Source organism: Tupaia chinensis, unplaced genomic scaffold, assembly GCF_000334495.1.
Source record: "Tupaia chinensis unplaced genomic scaffold, TupChi_1.0 Scaffold000085_1, whole genome shotgun sequence".
Taxonomy (NCBI): Eukaryota; Metazoa; Chordata; class Mammalia; order Scandentia; family Tupaiidae; genus Tupaia; species Tupaia belangeri.
The window spans coordinates 2,738,619-2,763,478 of record NW_006159547.1 but is presented as its reverse complement, the minus strand read 5'-3'; the positions used below and the strand labels follow the sequence as shown (position 1 = coordinate 2,763,478).

The 24,860-nt window shown below is 37.9% G+C and overlaps 1 protein-coding gene and 1 pseudogene across 1 annotated transcript in view; both read left to right on the top strand.

Annotated features, from left to right (window-relative positions):
• The window catches only part of OSBPL8 (oxysterol binding protein like 8), a 180,724-nt gene that overhangs the window by 37,628 nt on the left and 118,236 nt on the right, over window positions 1-24,860 (top strand). The window contains exon 2 of the mRNA XM_006142849.3: window positions 18,834-18,940. Coding sequence (XP_006142911.1) covers window positions 18,899-18,940 — 42 coding nt within the window. The 5' untranslated portion in view covers window positions 18,834-18,898. The remainder of the gene's footprint in view (window positions 1-18,833; window positions 18,941-24,860) is intronic.
• On the top strand, window positions 18,955-20,903 carry LOC102502599 (alpha-globin transcription factor CP2 pseudogene; annotated as a pseudogene).

Here is a 24,860-nt window from a genome sequence, read left to right as displayed (position 1 = left end):
TGCTTGCTTGCTTGCTTGCTTGCTTGCTTGCTTTCTTCCTTTTTTTTTTTGGTCGAAATTTTTTTCTATAGGGCGTGTGTACTCCCCAAAGAGACAGAAAGTGAGAAATCACCTCTCGGGGGGATGGTCACACCGAAATCCCTTCACCTTCATTCTCTTCTCAGGATTTTGAGCCTGTATGCACATGTGTCTAGTGTGAGTTTTAAGCTGCTGGATCCAGGACTAAAACTGCAGTTGACTATGTGGGAATCCAGCAATGTAACCATTACGCTGTCTGCTGGTCCCAGAAAAATTTCTTAATAACATCACATAATATGGCCAGTGTGCAAATAATTCTGATCAAGGGATTTTTTTTTTACCATTGTGTCAGGATTAAATAAGTACTAAGTACTTAATGGTTAATATGGCCTTTGAATATCTTTTAATCAGTAAATTTTCCCCCAGGATGTTTTCCCCTTACAGTTTATTAAGAAAGCCTTATTTTGTATCTTACCACAGTCTGGAGTTTTGCAGGTTGAGTCTCCATGGTTTCATTTAAAATAGTAGTTAGATCTAGAAACTTGATATGAATGAGGGTTTTTTTTTTGCTTTTGTTTGTCTTTTGCCAAGAATTATTCACAGTGGTGTACATTTTACTTCCTTCAGGAGGCATATAAGACTTTGCTGTCCTTCTGTCTTAAAAAACAGCATTCTAATTATTATACCCACTCTGAAGGATTTGTGTGAAGATTAATGATAACATATGGAAAGAATTTAGCTAAGGCCCTGACATATTTTTTGTATTATTTTTATTTATTTTTTTATTTTTAGGTTTTTGCCATAGGGCCCGTGCACCCACCAGAGAAAGATAGAAAGAGGGAAAGTGAGACATCACTCCCCTGGGAGGATGGCCATGCCCATTCCCTTCTCCATTCTCCTCCCAGGATGTGGGACATACACACATGTGCCTGGCGTGATTTTCAAGCTGCCAGGTCTTGGACTTGAACCACAGATGACCACATGGGAATCCAGCATCTTAACCACCACGTTATCTGCTGGACCCAACCCCGACATGTTTTTTGTATTTAATTGCACTTACTACTGTTATTTGGTTTTCTAAATTAAATTTGTAGTTGTATTAATAGTAGTTATAGTATGCTAAAAAAAAAAAAAAGAGTCGAGCTTACCAATTGCTACAATATGTTTATAATCTCTTATGTGTTGTTTATTTTGTGCCTAGTGTATTCAGTAAAAACTTTATGTCAGCATCATGGTGCTTTCACAGCCAGGTTTTAATTTAGGTTCATAGTTTGATGTCCATGGATACTTTCTTTCCTCCACAGTTTATTTATCATCAATTTTATTTATCATAAGAACATTCTATTAATAACACTAAAGGGGGATTAGCAGATGGTGTAATGGTTACATAGTCGACCGCAGTTTGAGTCCCAGGCCTGGCGACTTAAAACTCACTCTGGGCTCATGTTCATGTGTGTCCAAAATCCCAAGAGGGGAATGGAGGAGAAGGGGTTGCAGTGCGGCCATCCCCCAAGGGGGTGATTTCTTACTTTCTATCTCTCTCTCTCTGGCTAGCACATAAACCTTATAGCAAAAATCTCTCTAAAAAAATAAGTAACACTTAAGGATTCATTGACTGTAGATGCTGTCTGTCCTTTATTGTTTACATATATACTTTATTTACTTATTTTAAGGTCTTTGCCAAAGGGCACGTGCACTCACCAGAGAGACACAGTGAAAGGGAAAGTGACCCCGGGGGGTTATCCAGGCCACTATCCCTTTTCTTCCCAATTTTGGGCATGCATGTACATGTGTAATCCTGTCTCCTCCATTCTCCTATTGGGATCTTGGGCACGCATGCACAAGCGCCCAGTGTGAGTTTAAGTCACTGGGTCCGGGATTCGAACTGTGGCCAACTACATGGGACTCCAGCAACACAACCATTACACCAATTGCTGGTCTGCAACATGAGTTCCAAACTGCTAGGTCTGAGCCTCAAGTCATGGTCAGCCATATGGGAATCCAATGCTTTAACCACTATGCCACCTGCTGGCGTACATATATACTTTAAATGGTTGTAATTCCCCATGGTACCTACACATTGCATTTCGTTTTCTAAAAGTGGTAATATTATATCATAGTCTCTTTTTCATAATGTTTTTAGTCATAACCTTTTAAGTGGATGCTTTCCCCCTTAGAAATCTGCCATATTAATAATTATCCCCTTTTAAAAAAAAAATAAAAAACAGAAGTACAAGTTTATTTTGGAGCAAAAAATTTTGGAATCCATGCATAGGTTTTGCATAATGCACATTTTCCATGAAGCTTTTGAAGATCCTTCATATTTTCCTCTGTACAGTATTCAGTATTCCAAATAAAACCTTTTCTGCTAATAATAACAAAGCCTAGTTTACAGCAAATAATTATCAAAGAAGGACTCTCTTTTAAGTGCTTCCCCCCCACAAGGGATTCTGATTGTCTTCCTTTGATAAGATACTCTTATACTATTGGTGGAAATGTAAACTAGTACAACCAGTGTGGCAAACAGTGTTCCTTTGTTTTTGAGTTGAACATAGGTATATTATATTGGTCTTTAAAATATACTATATCCATTTTCTTTTTCCTTGGAGATGATTGAGTGGGTACACATCTTAATCTACTTGGGCTGCTGTAACAAAGTACCATAGACAGGGTTGCTTAAACAATAGAAATTTTTTTCTTGTAGTTCTAGAAACTGGGAACTCTGACAGCAGGGTTGCCTTGGGAGGTCCCTCTTTTTGACTCACACATAGCCATCGTCTTTGTTACCAAATTTGGAAACAGAGGAAGCAAGATCTATGTGTCTCTTAGACTGTCACCAATTCCATCATAAGGGCTCTACCCTTTTGATCAGTTAGTTTCCAAATATCCCTATCTTCAGATATCATCACATTGGAGATTAGCAATTTTAGGGAAAACATAGTAACTCATCTATTGCAGTCAGAAATAAGCTTTTAATAAAATGTATGTTGTTTAAGGGCCATAAAACTCCCCTTGACTCTATGGCTATCTACTACTATATTCTCTAGGACCTCTGCCCTTGCTCTTTCATCAACTTTGGTTTGGAGGAGGAGGTATACTTCAGAAATTTGGAAGGAAGAACGAAACAGTAAATTCTACCCTCCTATCCCTATTAAATTAATGTTTCTCCCCCCCCCCTCAGGGAAATATAAAACTAAGTTTATGGTTAATTTTTGAGCAAGTATTATAGATTGATCCAGTTGAAATGATAGAATATCTTACGAGAAACTCAAGATAGGAGTCTACTATATTTTAGGACTATAAATACCACTTACTATCTGTTTTAACCATGTCACAGTTTTATCCAGGTATTTTAGTTGGATTTTATTTAAACACTTTTTTCCTTTCTTGGACTTTGGGTTTTAAAACCCCTTAATTCATGAGCAGTCTTTAGGAAAGCATCAAAATTATGTAAGTCCAATTTACTTGAAAGATTTCAAATTTAACCTGGGCCCAGCAGGTGGCATGGTGGTTAAGGCACTGAACTCCCACATGGTTGATCATGGTTTGAATCCTGGACCTGGTGGCTTGAAAAGCACACTGGACACATGTTCATGCATGCCCAAAATCCCAAGAGGAGAACGAAGGAGAAAAGATTGCAGTGTGTTTCCTCTTCATATCTCTGTTTCTCTCACTTTGGAGAGCATATGCATCCTGTGGCCAAAACCTAAAAAGAAAAAAAAAAAGATTTAACTCGTTAGCAGGAAGAGCAGGTTCTTTGCTCACAAATGAGACGAAAGATGATTAAGTTTAAATGATTTGTTGTGAATAGCAAGCTTATCATGGAAAGAGATCACAGTGCCCCCAAAATTGATTTCTTTCTAAATGAAACCAGACCAATTTATCATTTAGAGGCAGGTTGAGTCTGATCTTTAATTATAATACTTTGAAATAGGAAAAATTCATACCACTTTTTACATTATTTTTTTTATTATTTCCAGAGAACATGTGCAGTTGGCAGGAAGAGAGAGAGAGAGGGAGAGAGAACTTTGTGAAAATTTCCTCAAAGTAGTTCTATTCTTAATTTTTTTAGGAACTGCAATACTGCTTTACACAGTGGCTGTGTCATTTTACATTCCCACATATAATGGGAATTGAAATCAAGGAATCCAATTACTCTACATTCTCACAACACACTACTTTTTAATGTACTTCTTTTTGTAGGGAGAAACATTAGTTTTGCTATTTACACCCTTTATAGTCACAACATATTTGCATAATTAGGAATTGAGTTTTGACTACTGTGAAAACCCAAGGTGTGTGTTAGGGACAGTTAAGGATTTTATCATTCACACTTTGTTCAAAGCTGATTTCATGGGTATAAGAAAGATTTTGAACTTTGTATGATTCTTAAAATAAAAGATACACTTTCAGGGAGAAAATGGCAGTAAGTAAGTTGATGGAAAAAAAAGTACTTTGCTCTTTCTACCCAATACATTATTTTTCTGAGAGCTTTCTTTTTCTAGAACACAAGAACATCAAAATGTTACCTGCCTAATTGCTTCTTTACTGCACAGAAGTGACTAGGGGAAGCAGCTATTGATGGACCATCATCAGTGGTTGTTTTTCATTTTTAAAAAGGTCTAATTGGGGCCAGTAGATGGTGCGGTGGTTAAGTCACTAGACTCCCATATTGCTGACCATAGTTCAAGTCCTGGACCAGGCAGCTTGCTTTTCTCACTTTCCTTCTCTCTCTGTCTGGTTAGCATACATGCCCTATAGCAAATTTTAAATAATAGTAATAATTAATAAAATTAAATAATTCTTTTTAAAAAATGCCTAAGTATATAGCATATTTAAACGTGGATTGTCAAATCCAAAATACACAAACTTGAATAAAATAGAACTGCTCAATAATGACTTTTTTTCTTTATCTTCACATACCTCCTCCCTGATCTCAGTATTACCAGTAGAGTATCTACTGTAATCATGTAGTGCTACTGGAAGTATAGAAGATTCTCTTTCTCCCTTGTGCATATGCACATACTCTGTCATAAATAAAAAATTTTAAAAGACCATCTTAGTGACCTCTGGCCATTTGTATTCTATTTGTAGAGTTCATTTGTATTTTCTGCTTGGAATGTGTTTCTTGCCATTTTTTGTTTAGTTAACAGCCTCTCATCCTTTGGGCCTCAACTTAAATATCACTTTCTAAGAGAAGGGTCCTGTGACCTCATGTAGAAGTCATGAAGTCATGGATCCTGTGTGCTTGGTGCAATTTGATTCTTCAAAGAGTAGCACAGTGCTGGGCACGTATCAGGCACTCATTAGTTTGTGTAATGATTATCATCATGGAGCTTTGATTCTAATGGGAAAGGCAGATGGATAAACACATATTTAGGGGGACCAGCAGTTAGCATAATGGCTATGTCGCTGGACTCCCACGTAGTCTACCGCAGTTCCCGTCCTGGACCTGGTGGCTTAAACTCACGCCGGGTGCGTGTGCGTGCGTGCCCAAGATCCCGAGAGGAGAATGGAGGAGAAGGGATTGCGGCGTGGCCATCCCCCCTGGGGGGTGATTTCTCACTTTCTGTCTCTCTGTCTCTGTCTGTCTCTCTGTCTCTGTCTGTCTGGCGAGCGCACACACCCTATAGCGAAAACCTCCCCCCCCCCAAAAAAAAAAACCCACATATTTAGGAATCCATCAGCTCTGTACTAAAACTTTGGGTACACAGAGGAAACAGCTCTTTACTAGAGACAAAATGGAGTCCATTTCCTTTTGTCTGTTCCTTTTTTTTCCCTTAAGAACTAGTGTGATACTAATATGTGTTTTTCTTTTTTTTTTTTTTTGAGAGGTTTTCACTATAGGGTGCGTGCGCTCGCCAGACAGACAGAGAGAGACAGAGAGATAGAAAGCGAGAAATCACCCCCCAGAGGGGATGGTCACACCGCAATCCCTTCTCCTCCATTCTCCTCTCGGGATCTTGGGCACGCACGCGCCCGGCGTGAGTTTTAAGCCACCAGGTCCGGGACGCGAACTGCGGTCGACTATGTGGGAGTCCAGTGACATAGCCATTACGCTAACTGCTGGTTCTCTTAATATGTGTTTTTCAAGTTCATTAATTCACTTAAAAACATTTGGACTATCTTTAATGCCAATTCAAGTTCACAACAAAGTATTTCAGAATAGTTAAATTAACCGTATATTGGGTTTTGAGTCCTTTAGTTTAAAGTTGTGTCTGTCTCTGGTCTCTGAAATGTTTTATAGGTGGGTATGGGGGTGAGAGGTGAGAGTAGAAACTGCAGTTCTTGGTTCTGTAGTTTTTCTGTTTTTTTTTTTTTTTTTCTTTTTTTTTAGAGGTTTTTGCTATAGGGCGCATGCGCTCGTAGGTTTTTGCTATAGGGCACATGTGCTGGCCAGAGAGAGACAGTGAGAGGGAAAATGAGAAATCACCTGTGGGGAGATGGCCATGCCTCAATCCTCTCTCCTCTATTCTCCTCACATGATTTTGGGTGTGCAGGTACATGTGCCTGGTGTGATTTCAAGCTACCAGATCCAGGACTTGAACGTGGTTTCCCATGTGAGAGTCCAGCACCTTAACCACCATGCTACCTGCTGGCCCTGGTTCTGGTGGTTTTTGTTAAATAAGCTCCTTGTAAGTCATTTTGATTTTTTGGACTTTTGAAATCAATTAAAATTTTTTTTGTCATTTCTTACTTACATTTAATTTTTACATTTTTCTGGCATACAGTGTCCTTTTCCAGAGCATGCATGTAGTGTGTGATTGTTAAATGTATTATGTATTATCATATATATATATATATATATGATAGTGATAAACCACTCCCTGGGGGGATGGCCACTGCAATCCCTATTCCTCCATTTTCCTCTTGGGATTTTTGGGCATGCATGCAGTGCCCCTAGCATGATTTTCAATCTGCCAGATCTGGGATTTGAACCATGGCTACAGTCACCTGGGATCCCCCACCTTAATTTCCACACTGCCTAGTAGCCCCATATACATCATTTTCTTTTTCTTTTTATTTCCAGAGAGATTTTTGTTATAGAGCACATGTACTCACTGGAGAGACAGAGACAGAAAGCGAGAAATCACCCCCCCAGGGAGGATGGCCGCATCACAGTTCCTTCTCCTCCATTCTCCTCTTGGGATCTTGGGCATGCACATGCACCCAGATGAGGTTTAAGCCTCTGAGTCAGGGACTCGAACCACAGTCGACTACATAGGAGTCCAGCGATGTAACCAGTATGCCATCTTCTGGTCTGTATACATGATTTTCAACAAAGAACCTTACATTCTCACATCTTTAAAAGCTTTTTCCCTTGGCCCCTCCCAGTCATCTTCCACTATCCACCCCTCTCCTGTACAGTCTCTGGTATCTACACTTGCCCTTCCTACTGTTATATCTTTGAAATCTTCCATCTCTGCCATAGAGCCATTTTGACTGGGGTTAAGTTATATCTCATTATGGTTTTGATTTGCATTTTCCTTATGGTAATAAATGTTATGCATTTTTACCTATGCTTTTTGGCCATTCATATGTCTTCCTTAGTTGTTTGTTCAGCTCATTTAAAAAAATTTTTATTTAACTTTATTTTTATTTATTTATTTTGTTTTATTTGACCAGATAGGGACAGAGTAAGAGAGAGAGAGAGAGAGAGAGAGAGAGAGAAAGAGAGAGAGATGGAAAATGAGAAAGCAAGCCGCCAGGTCCAGTACTCAAACTGTGATCGGCCCTGTGGGAGTCCAGCGCCTTTGATCACCACGCCACTTGCCAGCCCCATTTCCCCAAGTTTTAATTGATTTGTTTTCTTTTTGTGAGTTGCTGTAGTTCCCTGTATATTCTGATTATCAATTCTTTATCTAAATCATAGTTTAAAAATATTCCCTTTCCTTTTATGTGTTGTCTCTTCACTGTTTATTGTTCCCATTGCAATGCAGAATATTTTTAGTTTGATGTAGTCCCACTTATTTATTTTCGAAATTGTTGCCTATGCTTTACGGGTCTTATTTTTTAAAAAATTTGCCTATTCTAATGTTGTCAAGTGTTTCTTTCCCCTGTGTTTTCCACAAGTAGTTTACAGTTTGAGGCTTAACATTTAGATCTTTTATACATTTTGAATAGATTTTTGTTAACAGTAAGAGCAATGGGTCTGGTTTCTTTCTTTCTTTTTTTTTTTTTTTTCTGTAGTTGGATATCCTATTCCTCCATTGCAATTTTCTGAAAAACTTTTCTTTTTTCCACTGGACTGTTTTGTGTTCTTTGTCAAAAATCACTTTGCTGTATGTTTTGGAGTTTATTTCAGGATTCTTTATTGTGTTCCACTGCTCTATATATCTGTTTTTGTGCCAGTACCATGCTGTTTTGACCATCACAGCTTTGTAATATTTTTTGAGGTTAGGTAGTGAAATGCCTCCTATTTTATTTTTCTTGCACAATATTGCCTTGGCAAATGTGTTTTATGATTCCATACACATTTTATGATGTTTTTAATTTTATTTCTGTGAAAAATATCACTGGTAATTTGATTGAAATCACATTGCATGTGGAAATTAATTTGAGTAGAATTGACATTTTGATTCATTTGAATCTTCCAAAACAAGAAAAAAGAATTTCTTTCTTTCCTTCCCTGAGGGGGCATTCTTTGTAAGTAACTTGATATTCTTCTCTTGCCGTTTTTAAGAATATTATCTTTGACTTTTGTCAGTTTGCCTATGCTATGCCTTGGAGAGGATCTTCTTATGTTTAGTATATTTTGTGTTCTTTGTGTTTTTTTGAAGCTGGATGTCTGTATGTCTCCTAAGATTTGTAAAGTTTTCAGATGGTATTTCATGAAAGAGATTTCTATGCCTTTACTTATCTCTTTGTCTTCTAAAATACCCATTGTGTGAATATTCAGCCACTTAATATTGTGTCTCACAGTTCTCATCTTTTTTTTTTTTTTTTTTGAGAGGTTTTTGCTATAGGGCACGTGCGCTTGCCAGAAAGACAGAGAGACAGAAAGCAAGAAATCAACCCCCAGGGGGGATGGCCGTGCCACAATCCCTTCTCCTCCATTCTCCTCTTGGGGTCTTGGGGACGCAGGCACACGTGCCCAGCGTGAGTTTAAGCCATCGGGTCTGTGACTCGAACTGTAGTCAACTACATGAGAGTCCAGTGACATAGCCATTATGCCAACTGCTGGTCCCAGTTCTCCTCATTTTTCATGCTTAGTTTTTCATTCTTTTTTGCTGGCTTGTACTAAATTGTAAGTTTTGTCTTCATTGTCAGAGATTCTTTCTTCTGCATGGTCTAATCTGCTGGTAATACTTTCAGCAGAGGTTTTGATTTCCTGTATTACATTTTTCATCTCCAGAAGTTCCATTTGATTCTTTTTTAGGGTGTCTATCTCTTTATGGAATTCCTCCTTCATGTCATGGAATGATTCTCTTATCTCCTGGAATTGATTGTCTGTTTCCCTTGCATCTTGTAGATCTTTATTACAATGAATATTTTAAATTCCTTTTCTGAAATTTCTGTGATTTTTCTATGTTTAGTCCAGTGTTGGTGAGGAGTTAGTTATTGGATTCCTTTGGGGAAAAATATTTCACTGGTTGAAGTTTGGTTTTCATTCCAAAAGCATTTTATTTCCTGGTCTAATGTGTATATAAAGTTTGCTTTCACTATTACTACATTTCCCAGGTGATCACAGTCTTCCATGACGTCACTAGAATAGCATAGAGATAATCATATATTATGTTGCTTTGACTTCATTATAGCTTCATTTTTTTCCTCCAAGAAGTATGTATTCAATTTCTACTATGTACTGATAATTCAATATATATACATATGTATAATATAATGTGTGAATAATAACTACATATTTGTCAGGTAGAATGTGATTTTTCTGTACCAGCATACAATGCATATTGATTAAACTCTGTATCTTTTAAAAGTTATGTTTTGCCTTTCACATTTAAATATACAGTCCATATGGGCTTTGTTTCTGTGTAGGATGTATGGTAGAGCTTTATTTCTCTTCCCCTCCAATTATTGATATGTAATTGTGAAAGCTTTGTCCTTGTTCTTCTGTTCTATATGCCAGTTACTTCATAAGTTCAAGTGTTCATATAATCATGGCTTTGTTTTTAGACTCCTATTTTGTTCTTTTGGTTATTCAGATATCTTAGACTCAGTATCACACTGTCTTCATTATTGTATCTTTATACAAAGTCTTGATATCTGAGAGGGCTAGTCTTCCTATCTTATGCTTCCTTTTCAGAGTTTAGTCACATATTCTCTTGATGCTTCAGTTGATACATCAGTTAGAAAATCAGTATGCCTAGTTATCAAACAAAGGCTGATGGGATGTTGATTGCAGTTTTGTTGAATATATAAATTAATTTGAGGAGAATCAACATTTTTAAAATATCGAGACATTCTGGGAATGAAAATGTTGTATTCTTCCAGTGAGAGTGAGTGAGAGGGAGGGAAGGAGAGGGATGAGCCCCTTTCATAGGGTCTGTTCACTCTGTAATTCCTTTCTTTCAGTTTTCCAGCCCATTGGATCCTGAGCAGTTGTACATGTTTCTGGTGTTTTAGGCAAACTAGACTGTGGATTTGAACCTTGCTTACCACACGGGGTCTGGCTTCTCTTGAGCGTTGTTTTACTGCTGCACTGCAGAGCCAACCCTTAACTTAATTTTTATGCATGTGTTATAGAAGTCTTTTGCGTTTATTTATTAGGTTTATTTCAAAGTATGTTATACTTTTTTTAAAAATTTTTATTTATTTTTTTGAGAGGTTTTTGCTATAGGGCGTGTGCGCTCGCCAGACAGACAGAGACATAGAGACAGAAAGCGAGAAATCACCCCCAAGGGGGGATGGTCACGCCGCAATCCCTTCTCCTCCATTCTCCTCTCGGGATCTTGGGCACACACGCACACGCACCCAGCGTGAGTTCTAAGCCACCGGGTCCAGGACGCAAACTGTGGTTGACTACGTGGGAATCCAGCGACAATAACCATTATGCTAACTGCTGGTTCCCAAAAGTATGTTATACTTTTATACATAATTATAAATTTATCTTTCAAACTCATATTCTGACAGTAGCTCATACAGTTGATTTTTGAGTATTGACATTTATATAACAGTAATCTTGCTGACCATACTTATACTAATTTTAAGAATTTGCTTATCACTTGGATTTATCATGTACATTATATTATCTGTAAATATACATGACTTTTTTTTTTCCTTTTTCAATTCTTAAAGTTTTACTTATTTTTTTATTTTATTTTTTTAGAGGTTTATGCTATAGGGTGCGTGTGCTCGCCAGACAGAGAGAGACAGAGAGACAGAAAGCAAGAAATCACCCTCTGGGGGGGTGGCCACGCCGCAATCCCTTCTCCTCTGTGCTCCTCTAGGGATCTTGGGCATGCACGCACACGCGCCCGGTGTGAGTTTTAAGCCACTAGGTCCGGGACATGAACCGCGGTTGACTATGTGGGAGTCCAGCAACATAGCCATTACACTAACTGCTGGTCCCTTAAAGTTTTACTTATTACGATCTCTTGTATGGGGGCCAGCAGATAGCATGGTGGTTAAGGTGCCGGACTCTTACATGGCTGAGCACAGTTCAAGTCCCCGACCTGGTGACTTTATCTCTCTCTCCTTCTTTGTTTACTATAGAAAATTAATAGTAATAATAATAATAAATGAAATGAAATAATTATTTAAAAATATCTCTTGCATGAGTCTGAATAGAAATGTTGATAGTGGAATACTTAATCACAGAGAAGTGTTCAATATACTACCATTTAGTATGATGTTTGCTATAGATTTTATTTGATTAGGGAGGCTTCCTTCTATTCACAGTTTACTAAGAGCTTTCTGACATCAATGTGTATCCTAATTTGTTCTTGTGTTGTTAACAGAAATACCAAGACTGAAGGAATTATCAATAAATAGTTTATTGACTTAACAGTTCTGGTGGCTGGAAAGTTCAAAGGCAGCACAAAATGGTGGAAAGAAATTGTAGTAGAGCATAGTGTTTCCTGTGCCCATGAGTTTTTACTTTCTTTTCTGGCCTCATTCCTTCTGCTTATATACCACCAGGACTCATGAAGCACCTTGCCCTAATTATGTTAGCATACCCAAAGGCCCCACCCTTGGAGATCTCAAAGGAATTAAATTTATACTTAACACCTTTACAGTGCAGTCAGGTCCAGCACATAAATTTCTGGAGGAGATTCAATTAAAAAATGTGAACCTGAGGGGGACAAATCTCATGATCCAAATCATAACTTTGGTTATAAATTGTATCAGGTTGTTTTTTAGGATCTATTACAGTGGACATATACTCTTCTCCTTTTTATAATGTTGTGCGATATGTGTATATGCATGTATGTATCTATTTAGTGAATAAACCTAATGTGATTATTGTATTTTTCACATTATATATATATTTTTTTTTCATTACATTTGACTTTCAATGGTTCTGTCTAGGATTTTGACACCTATGCCCTGAATTATAATTTTCTTATCTTTAAACGTCCTTGTCAAATTTTATATCAAAGTCAAACTAGTTTACAAAACTACTTGGGTAATGTTCTTTCTTTTTTACTTTTCTAGAAAATTGTGTGTAAGATTACCGTTTCTTGAGGCCAGGAGACGAGGTGATGATTAAGGCTCTGGACTCCCACATGGCCAATTGCAGTTCAAATCTCAGACCCAGCAGCTTGAAAATCATGCTGGCTGCATGTGCATTGCATGCCCAAAATCCTAAGAGGAGAACTAAGGAGAAGGGATTGTGGCATGGCCATCCCCGCTAGGGGGTGGATTTCTCACTTTCTCTGTCTGTCCGTCTCTATCTTTTTTATTTTTTTAATTATTTTCAGAGAACTGACTTTTGACTTTGTTATTTTTGTATTTTAGTTTTCTTTGTCATTACTGCTTATTTATTATTTTCTAGTAATTTCCCATTTTTCATTGAACTTGTTCTAACAGTGATTTTTCTCTTGGCAAAGTGCTGATGCTATAGTTTTGGCTGACTAATTAGTATATGTTTATAAAGCAATACTTAAAGAACATCTTTAATACATTTTTCTTTGTGTTTTTTTATTAGTAACTGTTGTCACATGCATGAATTATTGGTGTATACATGTATTTACCTAAGACAATACATCTATATTAGGTACTTAATAGATTTGCCAAATCTGAAGTGTTTTGGGGGAATACCTAATTACGTATTCTAGAGTAATCGAGATAATGGGAGCCTTGTAGATTCATTCTCTCTTTTGACCTTTCATGTCTTTAAGTAATTTATTATCCTAGCCCCTTTTCTCTGAGAGTTGGTATAAGTAGTTCAGTTTCTTCTGTCTTCCTGGATGCTATCTTCATTCATCTCCCTAAGGTGTACATAGTGGGATAACTTGCGTTGTATACTCCCGACTGGCTTCTTTCTTCTTTCTTAGAATTATTTATTTATTTAATCCCATTTGTTATCATTATTTTTTAATTTGACAGAGGGAGACAGAGAGAGACAGAGAGAGAAAGAGAAAACAAGAAAGGAAGCCACCAGGCCCAGGGCTCAAACCACAGTTGGTCATGTGGGAATCCAGCGCTTTTAACCACCATGCCACATGCTGCTGTGCTCCCCCCCTCCCCCCGGCTTCTTTCTTATCCACCAGGGACTAGCTTTTTACCTGCATTCCATTATCATCATCATTATTGTTTTCCTATTTTTATTACTCTTATAGTTAGTAGTATTATTAGAATGCAAAAGATCTTAATGTGATTCATAGGTGCCAAATATTATACTCTGGGAAGCATACATACTATGCTATTTTACAGTAATTTTGATGAAAGCCATTTGGATAGATTGCTTTAATCAAGTAATTCATTTTTCCCCCATAAGTGTTTATAAATAGGATTTTGATGCTAGCTTGGCATGTGGAAACTGTCACAGTGGTATAATTTTTTCTTACATTAGGATATCTTTTATGATTTATCCTGTTTGTAAGTATACTGTAGATTAGTTCAGACTAACTAAACCAATTTGTCCTCATTTGCAATCTCTCTCTTTAATTTTTGGTCAAATTGGCAGATTGAAAATAAAACTGTTGAATTTAATGTAGTGATAAATAATATGAAGATAGCATTATTATCTTCCAGTGATAAGATGATAGTCTTTAAAATATGGTATATTCAGATATCAGCATTTTTGCTTTTGAGAATCTTGTTACATATGCATTTAGGAAAATAATTTCTAGGGAGGATGTAAATGGTGATATAGCAGTAAACTTGACACTCTGGGAAGCAATCCTACATGGAGAGTTACTGGTTAGCCTCCAGAGACTTCCCTGAGAATGCCAGGCACTCACCTGCCCGTGATCTGGGCTGAGTGAAGGTAGGAATAGATCAGAGTTAGGATCCTTTCAGAGATGCTATGGCTTCTCTCTCTCTCTCATTCATGAAATAAATAAACTTTAAAAAAAAGTTAATTTCAGAGCCATGTTGTAAGATGGGAAGCCACAAACAAATCACATACAACTTGTTGCTGCCTTTAGAGGCAACCATCATTCAATATGGTATCATAATGTTATTAGGTTTAAATGACATGTATTAAAGTCACTCGCCTTACTTGGTAGACACTTCTTTTTCTTCTCTCTGTGACTAAGTAACAATTTAGGCCCAAAATAGAGGAGAATTTTTATAAAAGTTACTTTCTCTGAGAACTTTGTTCCGTGAAATATATATAGACAGTGAGGCATGAGTTCTCCAAGTGGAACTTAGAGTACTGTTAACAAAAGAACAAAAGAGAGAACATAGTCTTCTTTAAACTTTGAATTCAACTAGTAATTACATTTAAATTAGGATGCAGGCCAAGCTTTAGTTTGGCAATTTTGAGAAATGAATCTTTAGGGTAATGATATTTTGTACTTTATTTTCTTTTACCAAAAAAAATTATTAGACTTTTTTTTTTTTTTTTTTGGTTGTGAAAGCAGTGTACACTGTTTAAGAAGCAAAATGGTGGACAGTCCCCATCTCCCAGTAATTAAGGGAGCTAAATTCCACATGGTCAACTGTGTACTTCGAATCTCAGTCCCAGTGACTTGAGAAACATGCTGGTTGCTTGTGTGTGCCCCAAGTCCTGACAGGATGGAAAAATGGAGGAAAAGGGATTGTGGCATGGCCACACCGCATGGGGGAGGTGCTTTCTCCCTATCCCTCTTGTTCTTGCTGGTAAATGCACATACCCTTTGGCAAAACTAAAAAAAGAAAAAAATACAACAAAAAATTAATATGGCAGAGATGACTATCCTTCTCTCCTCTTTCTTCTCCTCAACCTGCTCTCTATAGCCTAATGCCATTAAGTTTGTTTTTAATTACTGTTTTAACTTAAAAAACATGCTTCCATATTCTTAGATTTATTATCAAACATCTTTTGACTTTCAACTCTGAAAAGTGGGGAGATTAGTGGTCTTACATTTTAAGCCCATAACTACCCTTCCAAGATTTTTGTTATTGAAGTGGTGTTTCTTAACTCTCTTTATCAATGATAAAAAATTTAGGGTACTTAAATCCTTAATTTTATCTTTCCTTTCAAAATCTTTCTGCTTTTTTTTTTTTTAAAGCCATGTTATGACTTTTGTCTTTGCTTTTTATACAGAATAATTCTGTCTGTACATAGAGAAATCATACAGGGTAATTTTCAAAATCAAAAACCAGGATTCATTCATTTATTCATTTTATCAACATTGATCCTTTCATATTGGAATACCTTAGGACTTTGAACTTGGGTTTCTGTTTTTTTTGTTTTTCTATTTGCTCAGATTCCAAAGGAAATCTCATTAAGTCTTAATGTTTTCAATTCCATCAGTACATTTCAGGTTACATTACTACCCTGACCTGCCTGCCTCATTTCACATTCTGTATGTTCAACTGCCTCCTAGGAAGCGCAATTCAAATATCTAACTGGCATGTCAAAGTTATTATGTCCTAAAGGAGTTCTGATATCCATTCCTTTTCTCCCTAAGTCTTCCCACAGTGTCTTACATAACTGTAGTGGCACTTTATTCTTCCACTTGCTCAGACCAACAACTTGGCTGCATTCTTGTCTCTTTCTTTTTAAAATCCAATCCTTATGTCTGATTCACCTGTACATTGATTGGGCTCTGTATTCAAAGTATATAAAGAATTTGACATTTACCACATCTTTAACTGCTATTCTGATACAAACCACCATTGTCTCTTGACTGAATTATATCAATAGCTTCTCACTTGTAATCTGTTGTCAACTAATAGCCATTATGATCCTGCATATGTCAGATCTGTCATTTCTTGACTTTTCAGCCATAGCTTCCCCTCTCATTCTGAGTAAAAGTTAAATACCTTCTGTCCTATGAGGCTCTGAGTGATTTAGTGTTCTTTTTGTTCACTATTCTCTTCCTTATTTCACTTGCTACCATAGTTTGTGGGTGACTCCTTATTCTACCACATTACAGAGGTCTTGACTTTTCAGTGAGGCCTAAAGGCCTTTCCAAGCAATCTTATCTGAAATTCTTCTCTACATTTTTTTTTTTAAAGAGAGATTTTTGCTCTAGAGCACATGTACTCATTGGAGAGACAGAGAGACAGAACGTGAGAAACACCCCCGGGGTGGGGGGGTGGTGATGCTGCAGTTCTTCTTCTCCATTCTCTTCTCAGGATCTTGGGCATTCACACACATGTGCCCGGTGTGATTTTAAGCTGCCAAATCCAGAACTCAAACTCCCGTAACCCATGTGGGAGTCCAATGACATAGCCATTATGCCATCTGTTGGTCTCAGTTCTCCCCTACTCTTTACATGCCATATAGCTCCTCCTGTCTATATATATATTTTTGGGGGGAGCTTTCAGTATTATTTGATATACAATACATTTTAATTATTTAGTTTAAAAGAATGATCAGGTTAGAATAATTGAAGAAAACACATGACTCCAGGCACTTTAAGCAAACGGAAAATTAATAAAGGGAATTAGATGCTGCCAATTTTACTAGAAGAGCTGGTGGTGTGGAAATGGAAAGGTTCCTGGCTTAGGTTAGTCATTGTGCTAATGATTGCAGCTGCCTTACAGCACCATCATAGGAAGCTGGCAGGGGGCATTGTGATTACTATAAAACCTTATGTCTATCCAAGCCCATGGATCTGTTCATAGCCATCAGAACAAGAGTAGTCTGGTTTCTGTCTCTTCCACCTGCCAAATGTTGTGCAATTGTATTATATCAGCTGAATGTAAATCACATCCAGGATTTCAGGGACAAAGATATTTGTCAAATGTGGTTCTCACACATTTAACTTCAGTAATACAAAGAACTTAGAAGGCCATGATAATGAATTATAAATAACCATTGTCTGTGATCTATATGATATGATTTTATACATACATATTGGATTAGTCATGTCCCAGAAGAACAGAACCAACAGGATGGAAATATTTTTGTATACATAAATATATGTATATGAAAGAGCAATTGCTTTTAAGGAACTGGCCCATGCAGTTATGAGGACCGGCAGATATGAACCGGGCAGGTTGACAGGCTGGAAAGCCAGGGAGGAGTTGATGTTGTAGTCTCGAGTCCAAAGTCAGTTTGGATGCAGAAATGCAGAATTTCATTTTATTTTAAGAGGTTCGGTCTAATTTTCTTCTTCTTCTTTAAAGCCTTCAACTAAGGAATGAGCCTACTTCAGCCCTCCCCCCCATATATTATGGAAAATTAATCTGCTTTACTCAAAGTCTACTGATTTAAGTGTTAATCACACTTTAAAAAACTTACACTGAAACATCTAGGCTGGTATTTGATCAAACAACTAAATACAACTTAGACAAGTTAACATATAAAATGAATGATCACAGTCCACTCGTTAATTTGACCCCTCATACATATTCTTTTTTTTTTTTTTCTTTTTTGGAGAGGTTTTTTGCTATAGGACGCATGCGCTCGCCAGAAAGAGAGAGACAGAGAGATAGAAAGCAAGAAATCACCCCCCAGGGGTGTTGGCCACACCACAGTCCCTTCTCCTCCATTCTCCTCTCAGGATCTTGGGCACACATGCACACAGTGTGAGTTTAAGCCACCGGGTCTAGGACTCGAACTGCAGTCGGCTACATGAGAGTTCAGTGACATAGCCATTACACTAACTGCTGGTCCCCATATTCTTAATTTGTACTTATTATGGGCTTAATTGTGTCCCCCTCCCTCCCAAAATTCATATTGAAATTCTAAGTCACAGTACCTCAAAATGGGACAATATTTGGACATAGAATTTTGTAATAGGTAGTTAAGTTAAATTAAGTCATTAGAATGGGCCCTAATTAAATATAATTGGTATCCTTACAAGAAGAGAAAATGCTGGCCACTATGAATACATATATATATTTAAAAATTCAATGTGTTTGGCTGGTCTTATAGCCTAGTGGTTTAAAGAATGCTGATTTGACATGGCCAACCACAATTCAAATCCTGGCCCCAGAGGATTGAAAAACACACTAGGTGCATTTGTGTGCATGCCCAAACTCCCAACAAGATGGAGAAATGGAGGAGGAAGAGTTGTAGTGTGACCATGTTCCCCTGGGGGTGGTGCTTTCTCCCCCCTTTCTTTCCCTCTTTTCTCTCTGTCTCTGGTAAGGGCATAGTCTCTCTAGTGATTAAAAAAAATTAAATATGTTCACAATCCTTTTCACCTGACTGAGACTTCATGCTTGAAGAAATCAGTGACTTCAAACTTACTTTATTTTCCACTTATCATAATTCTATACCAGTACTAATACATATGATTTTCTTCTTCTAGGATTTCCAGGTTTACAGGATGGCTGAACATTGATGTGAAAGAAAAGTATACACCTATCTTTCATTATGGAGGCAGGTTTGGCAGATGGAGAACCTGACCGAACTTCGGTGAGTCGCTCTAATAGAGTGTAATAAGGTATTGAGGTACTTTGGTCTTCAGCTGTAAAGTATTTGATGCAAGCCATGATCTTGCTGTTTAAGTTGGTTTAGAAAACAGTGAATGACCCCCATGAACTCAAGAGGATAGCCCAAGGAGAGATGGTGTGGGCATCCAAGGCTGCCTCTGGGAAGTCTGGCAGAGTTGAGCATGAGGGGCCTTACACTCCTGAGTACTAGCAGGAGGCATTTTGGATGCAGGGACAGCCGAGAGTGAGGAGCCAAGGGCATGAGAAATTAATCATGCAGGCAGTGTGGTCCACATTGTGTAGGAGATCATAGTTTGGAGTTTTACTGTCTGTCCACCATTTGGGTAGAATCAGGCTCTGTGCCTTTGCACAAAAAATGATGTTTCCTGGGGGCAAAGAAAGAGCCGGAATGACCTGGACTCTGAAGCTCCTGCTAGCCGGTGAAGCACTTGAACGCTGGCTACTATAAGACTTTGATGTTAGCCTGTCTGGGATTCGCCAGGAACTGTGCTTATGTTACAGCAAGAATGATGTCCTTGCATTGCCCATTTTTAAGCAAGAAGAGTCAAGTTTGCCTCCTAATAATGAGTATAAAATCCACCTTTTCACTATGGGTTTGGCACTGCCACATTTGCAACAGTGAAACTCCATGATGAAACCCTGACATACCTTGACATACCTAAATCAAGGACAGTCTTACGGAATCTGAATGCTAGATAATAGGAAACTTGGAGAACTTCCAGAAATTAATGATGAATTAATGAAAAGTATAGAGCATGTGTTGCTCCATGATGAAAGGCTCCTACACACTGAACATCAGCAACCAGAAAGCCGGTGGTAGAACCGACCTGGAGATCGAATTTTGACATAGATATCCCAATGTCCATAGGTGTAAATGATCCTGGGGTGAATCCAACCCAACTAAATACAGTGGAGTTCCTGTGGTACCCTGCAAAGAGGACACCCGTGTTTACTCAGATGCACTGTGTTAGACAGAGTTCATTATGAGGAAACATGGTGGAGAAAGATGGTGGCTTTAAGAGTACAAGTTGATACCGTCAAGGAAAATGAGAACGGGAAATACACTGAGCACTTACATTCAATCAACTGCCAGATCAAAGTCTTCAAGCCTAAAGGTGCAGACAGGGGTAAAAAAAAAAAAAAAAAAAAAAAAAAAAAAAAAAAAACTGGGGAAAATGGAAAAACGAAAACCTCGTAAAAAAAAATATCAGCCTTTCTATGAGATACCCACAGAGTGTTCTCCTTGCCCCAAGGTCACACATGTCAGTAATTCCCCATCACCTGGGCGAGGGAAGTGGTTCCCTAAACCACCAGCTAGAGCCTCACCCTTCAGTCACAGATAACCTCTTGCAACAACCACACCTCAGGATGCTCAGCAATGGTTGCCTCAAAACTGTTTTTCTATAGTCACAAGACTTTTCACAAACTTCTTGGTGACAGATCTGTTGAAACTAACTACAGATGATGTGATCAAAATCAGTGGTCCCTAGATGGATTAGAAGTTTTAATGCATTCAAAGGCCGAATGGTGTGGCCACAGTTAACCATTTCTGTTTCTCAGGAATCATTGTAGTTGAGGGTACAACAGCAGCAGCAGTAACAACAGAAGCAGGAGGTTGGAGACTTTCTTTGTGTACCATACTGTCTTCCTAGGAGAACTAACAGCTTCTGAATTGACAAAAAAACTGCTTAGCTTTTCAGTATTTCTCTTTGTCAGATCAGCCAAATTTCCGAGCAGGCCCCAACAGGAATCCATGTGCTTATCAGTGATAAGATGGTACAGATCTATTGGGAGGAAGCCTGTTTTATTCTGGACAAAATAAAAGCAAAAACCAATGATAACTGTCGTATACTGAAGGAGGACTGTGGCATTCCACATCCAATGGCTGCTTTCTTCACCTCTTGAAAACTGCATTCTGGGCCAGTTAGTGACATAGTCATTGGAACAGCTGGATCTCACATGACTGACTGTGATTCTAGTCCTAGACTGACGACTTGAAAAACATCCCGAAGGCCAGCAGGTGGTGAAGAGGTTAAGGTTTCTGGATACCACATAGGTGACTGGGCAGTTTGAATTCTAGATCTAGCAGCTTGAAAAACATGCTGAGTATGTGTGCAGGCATGCCCAAAATCCTGAGAGAAGAATGGAGAAGGGATTGAGGCTTGACCATTCCCCTTGAGGGGTGATTTCTCAGTCTCTAGTAATTTCTCACACATCCTATAGCAAACTCAAAAGAAAAAGAAAGAAGAAAAGCATGCCAGGCTGTGCATGCCCAAAATCCGAAGAGGAGAATAGAGGAGAATGGATAACTGAGTGGTCATCTTTCCTGGGACTGTGCTTTCTCACTTTTTCTCTTTGTTGTTATTCTCTAGCAAGTATATGCACCGTATGGTAGACAAAAAAAAAAAAAAAGGAAAAGAAAAGAAAACTTCCCTTTTTTGGGGGGATGTGAATGAACTTTTGAAGGACTGTGGGAACCTGACGCATTTGACTGGGGGAAGAATCACAGGCCTCTATGTTGGACCAAGCTCTTGTGGGATACACAGATTACTGCTTAAAATGCAGTGCTGGGGACCAGCAGATGGCATAATGATTATGTGACTGGACTCTCACATAGTCGACCACAGTTCGAGTCCCAGACCAGGCAGTTTAAATTCATGATAGGCACGTGTGTGTTCATGCCCAAGATCCTGAGAGGAGAATGGAGGAGAAGGGATCGCAGCATGGCCATCCCCACTGAGGGGTAATTTCTTGTTTTTGTCTCTGTCTCTCCAGCACGCACAAATTCTATAGCAGAAATCTCAAAGAAAGAAAGAAACAAAGAAACAAGCAAAATACAATTCTGCATCTGTTTCTTAAATTTTGTGGACTTTGTTATTAAATATCAATAGATCTCATTAAAATGTACATAGAATGTACATAGGGCATAATGATGATAAAAACTGTAAGATATTTAATGGGAAGCTATTAAGTTTTGTGATCTGGAGCCATGTAATATTTTTCTAATATAAAAATAAACACCAATATTTATAAGTCTAGGTCCTAAACTTCTTTGGCCCCAAACATACTGACATCTCTGCTTTTTGCCATGACTGATCCCTGAAAATTTCATCAGTGAAAAGAAATACAGAGATAGAATTTTTCTTTTGGTTCCCCAGTAATACTACAACTAATAGTAATTTTAGCTAAAACTTATTGAGTCAGGCAATATAATAAATTCTTTAAATAGATTACCTTGTTTAATTCTCTTAATAATCCTATATGATATAGATATTGTAATGATCCCTAACTGAAGATGAGGCAATGGAGACACATACTAAGTGGCTTGCCAAATAACAAGCAGCTAGCAGGCCAAGCAGCTAGCAGGCCAAGCAGCTAGCAGGCCAAGCAGCTAGCAGGCTGTGATGCTGAAATGCAAACCCCGGCAATCTGGGTCTTATCATTCCTCATCCGATACTACCAGTGCCACCCTTTATAACTTGTACTCACCATTGTTTCTTACTGTGGCTCTTATGGTGAATAGGACATAGCTCTGAGTGTTAACTAAGATATATTAATCACTGGCAGTGACAAACCACACCCAAATAATGATGAACAAATCAGGAACTATAAAAAAATGAAAACATAGATATTTTGAAAATGTTATCAAGTATCAGAATCTTTGAGGTGGTGAAAACTTGGAGTTATCTGTAACTCTCAAAATTGACTATTCTTGAATGACATTCTCAAACTGTTAATAAATCAGGCTAATCCCTGCTTTCTGTTTCCTGTTCTTGGCATCTTCCTTTGATTTTAGAAGTTTTTTCACTTATATAATATTCTCTGTCAGCTTTAAAAGAAATTAATTCCCATTCATCCCATTCACACTTACCATATGTTTGTGTCCTTTAAGAATAATCGTGTGGAGGGACCAACAGTTAGCATAATTTCTATGTTGCTGGACTCCCATGTCGTTGACTGCGGTTCAAGTCCTGGACCTGCTGGCTTAGACTCATGCCAGGCATGTGTGCGTGCGTGCCCAGGATCCCAAGAGGAGAATGGAGGAAAAGGGATTTAGGCGTGGCCATCCCTCCTGGGGGGTGATTTTTTGCTTTCTGTCTCTCTGTCTCTCTCTGTCTGGCGAGCGCACGCACCCTATAGCAAAAACCTCTCCAAAAAAAAAAAAAAAGAATAATCATGTGGGGATCTGCAGATGTTGTAATGGTTATGTCGCTGGACTCCCACGTAGTCAACTGCGGTCAAGCGTCTGACCTGGTAGCTTAAAACTCACGCTGGGCACGTGTGCATGCATGGCAAAATCCTGAGAGGAGAATGGAGGAAAAGGGATTGTGGCATGGCCATCCCCTCTGGGGGGAGAGGGGGGGTGATTTCTTGCTTTCTGTCTCTTACTATCTCTGTCTCTTCGGCGAGCTCAGGTGCTCTATAGCAAAAACCTCTCTACAAAATAAATAAATAAATAAATAACATAATCATGTGTGTGTGTGTTTAAGAGTGTTGTGTCATGAGTCTTTTCTTCACAAGTACAGTTTTATCTAGAAATCCCATTATAGATTAGGTTGAGGTAAACAAAAATATTGTTTTAGGATTCCATATTAGGTTTATATTTGTGTGTGTGTTTAAAGCATTTGATAAAGTTAAAATGCTTTCTATACAGAGCTTTTGTTCATTAAAATCAACCTGCAGCCTAGAAAAAAAAGCGTTTAAACTCAACATTTAAAAAGTAACAAAAAATATTTTAACTTCTCTGTTGACGTGAGAATTAGAGTTTAAAGCTTGTTGGAGCACAACCTTGTTTTTTGATACCTCGGCATCATCTCCTCCTTCTATTCTCCTTGCCCTTCTAGCCATATATTATAAGAAATACTAACGTAATTGTTTATTTTCCTTGTCTCTGCTGAAAGCAAGAGAATGTTAACAGTTGAAGAAATTAAATGCTGCCGAATCTCAAATCCCATGAGCAAGTAGAGGGAATGAAACAATTAAAATAAGAATTAAGAGTAGGTATATATATTCTTTCCATAAAAATATACAGATTTAATAAACATTGTTGCCTTAGGATCATAATCAAATTATATTATGAAATTCAAATAAATAAGTAGAAGTAATACCTAAAGTATACCTTATCCAATACTTATAAAAATTCATTAGTGAAGTAGATTAAATGATGATTTGTCTTTTATATAGAAAGACTTGGCCTCAGGATAATTTCATAGTTAATTCTCTCATTGCATCTTGAGTGATCTCATTAAATACTGATCTGTGGACTCTTCATTGGAAATATTTCTGTTACCAGGTAAAGGTGCCCATAAGTACAATGTAGTCAGCTGGTAATTTAATCATTTGTTAGGTAGTACGTTGACAAATTTATATTGTTGGAAAAAAGTGAAAGTCAACTTTTCTGTCTGATAATGTTTTGGGAGTAAGAGTCACCATTATATTGAGTTGTTTGTCAATTTTAATTTAGTTGTCCTTTGTTCAGGTTCCAATGTAGAAAAAGTCTAATGATTGATAGCAAAATGCAGTTTTGCTGACTTGTGTTAACTTGATCCCAGCTTGTCTTGAATGTCCAAACTTGTTTTGGTTTCTGAAATGGTCAGAGAAAGTTAAACGTTAAAATGATGACTTGTTAATAGGGAATAAAATGGGCATGGAAACAACTTGGCCTGTAAAGAAAGTTATTGTCATGGTGATAACAAATAGAAAACTGGTGGTAGGTTTTATTTTTACTATAATTTCAGAAAAAGTTAGGATTAAGCCTTGTCGTTAGAATATGATGTTTACAGGACAGCAGTTAGCGTAATGGCTGTGTCGCTGGATTCCCATGTAGTTGACTGCGGTTCGAGTCCCGGACCCAGTGGCTTAAACCCACACCGGGTGCATGT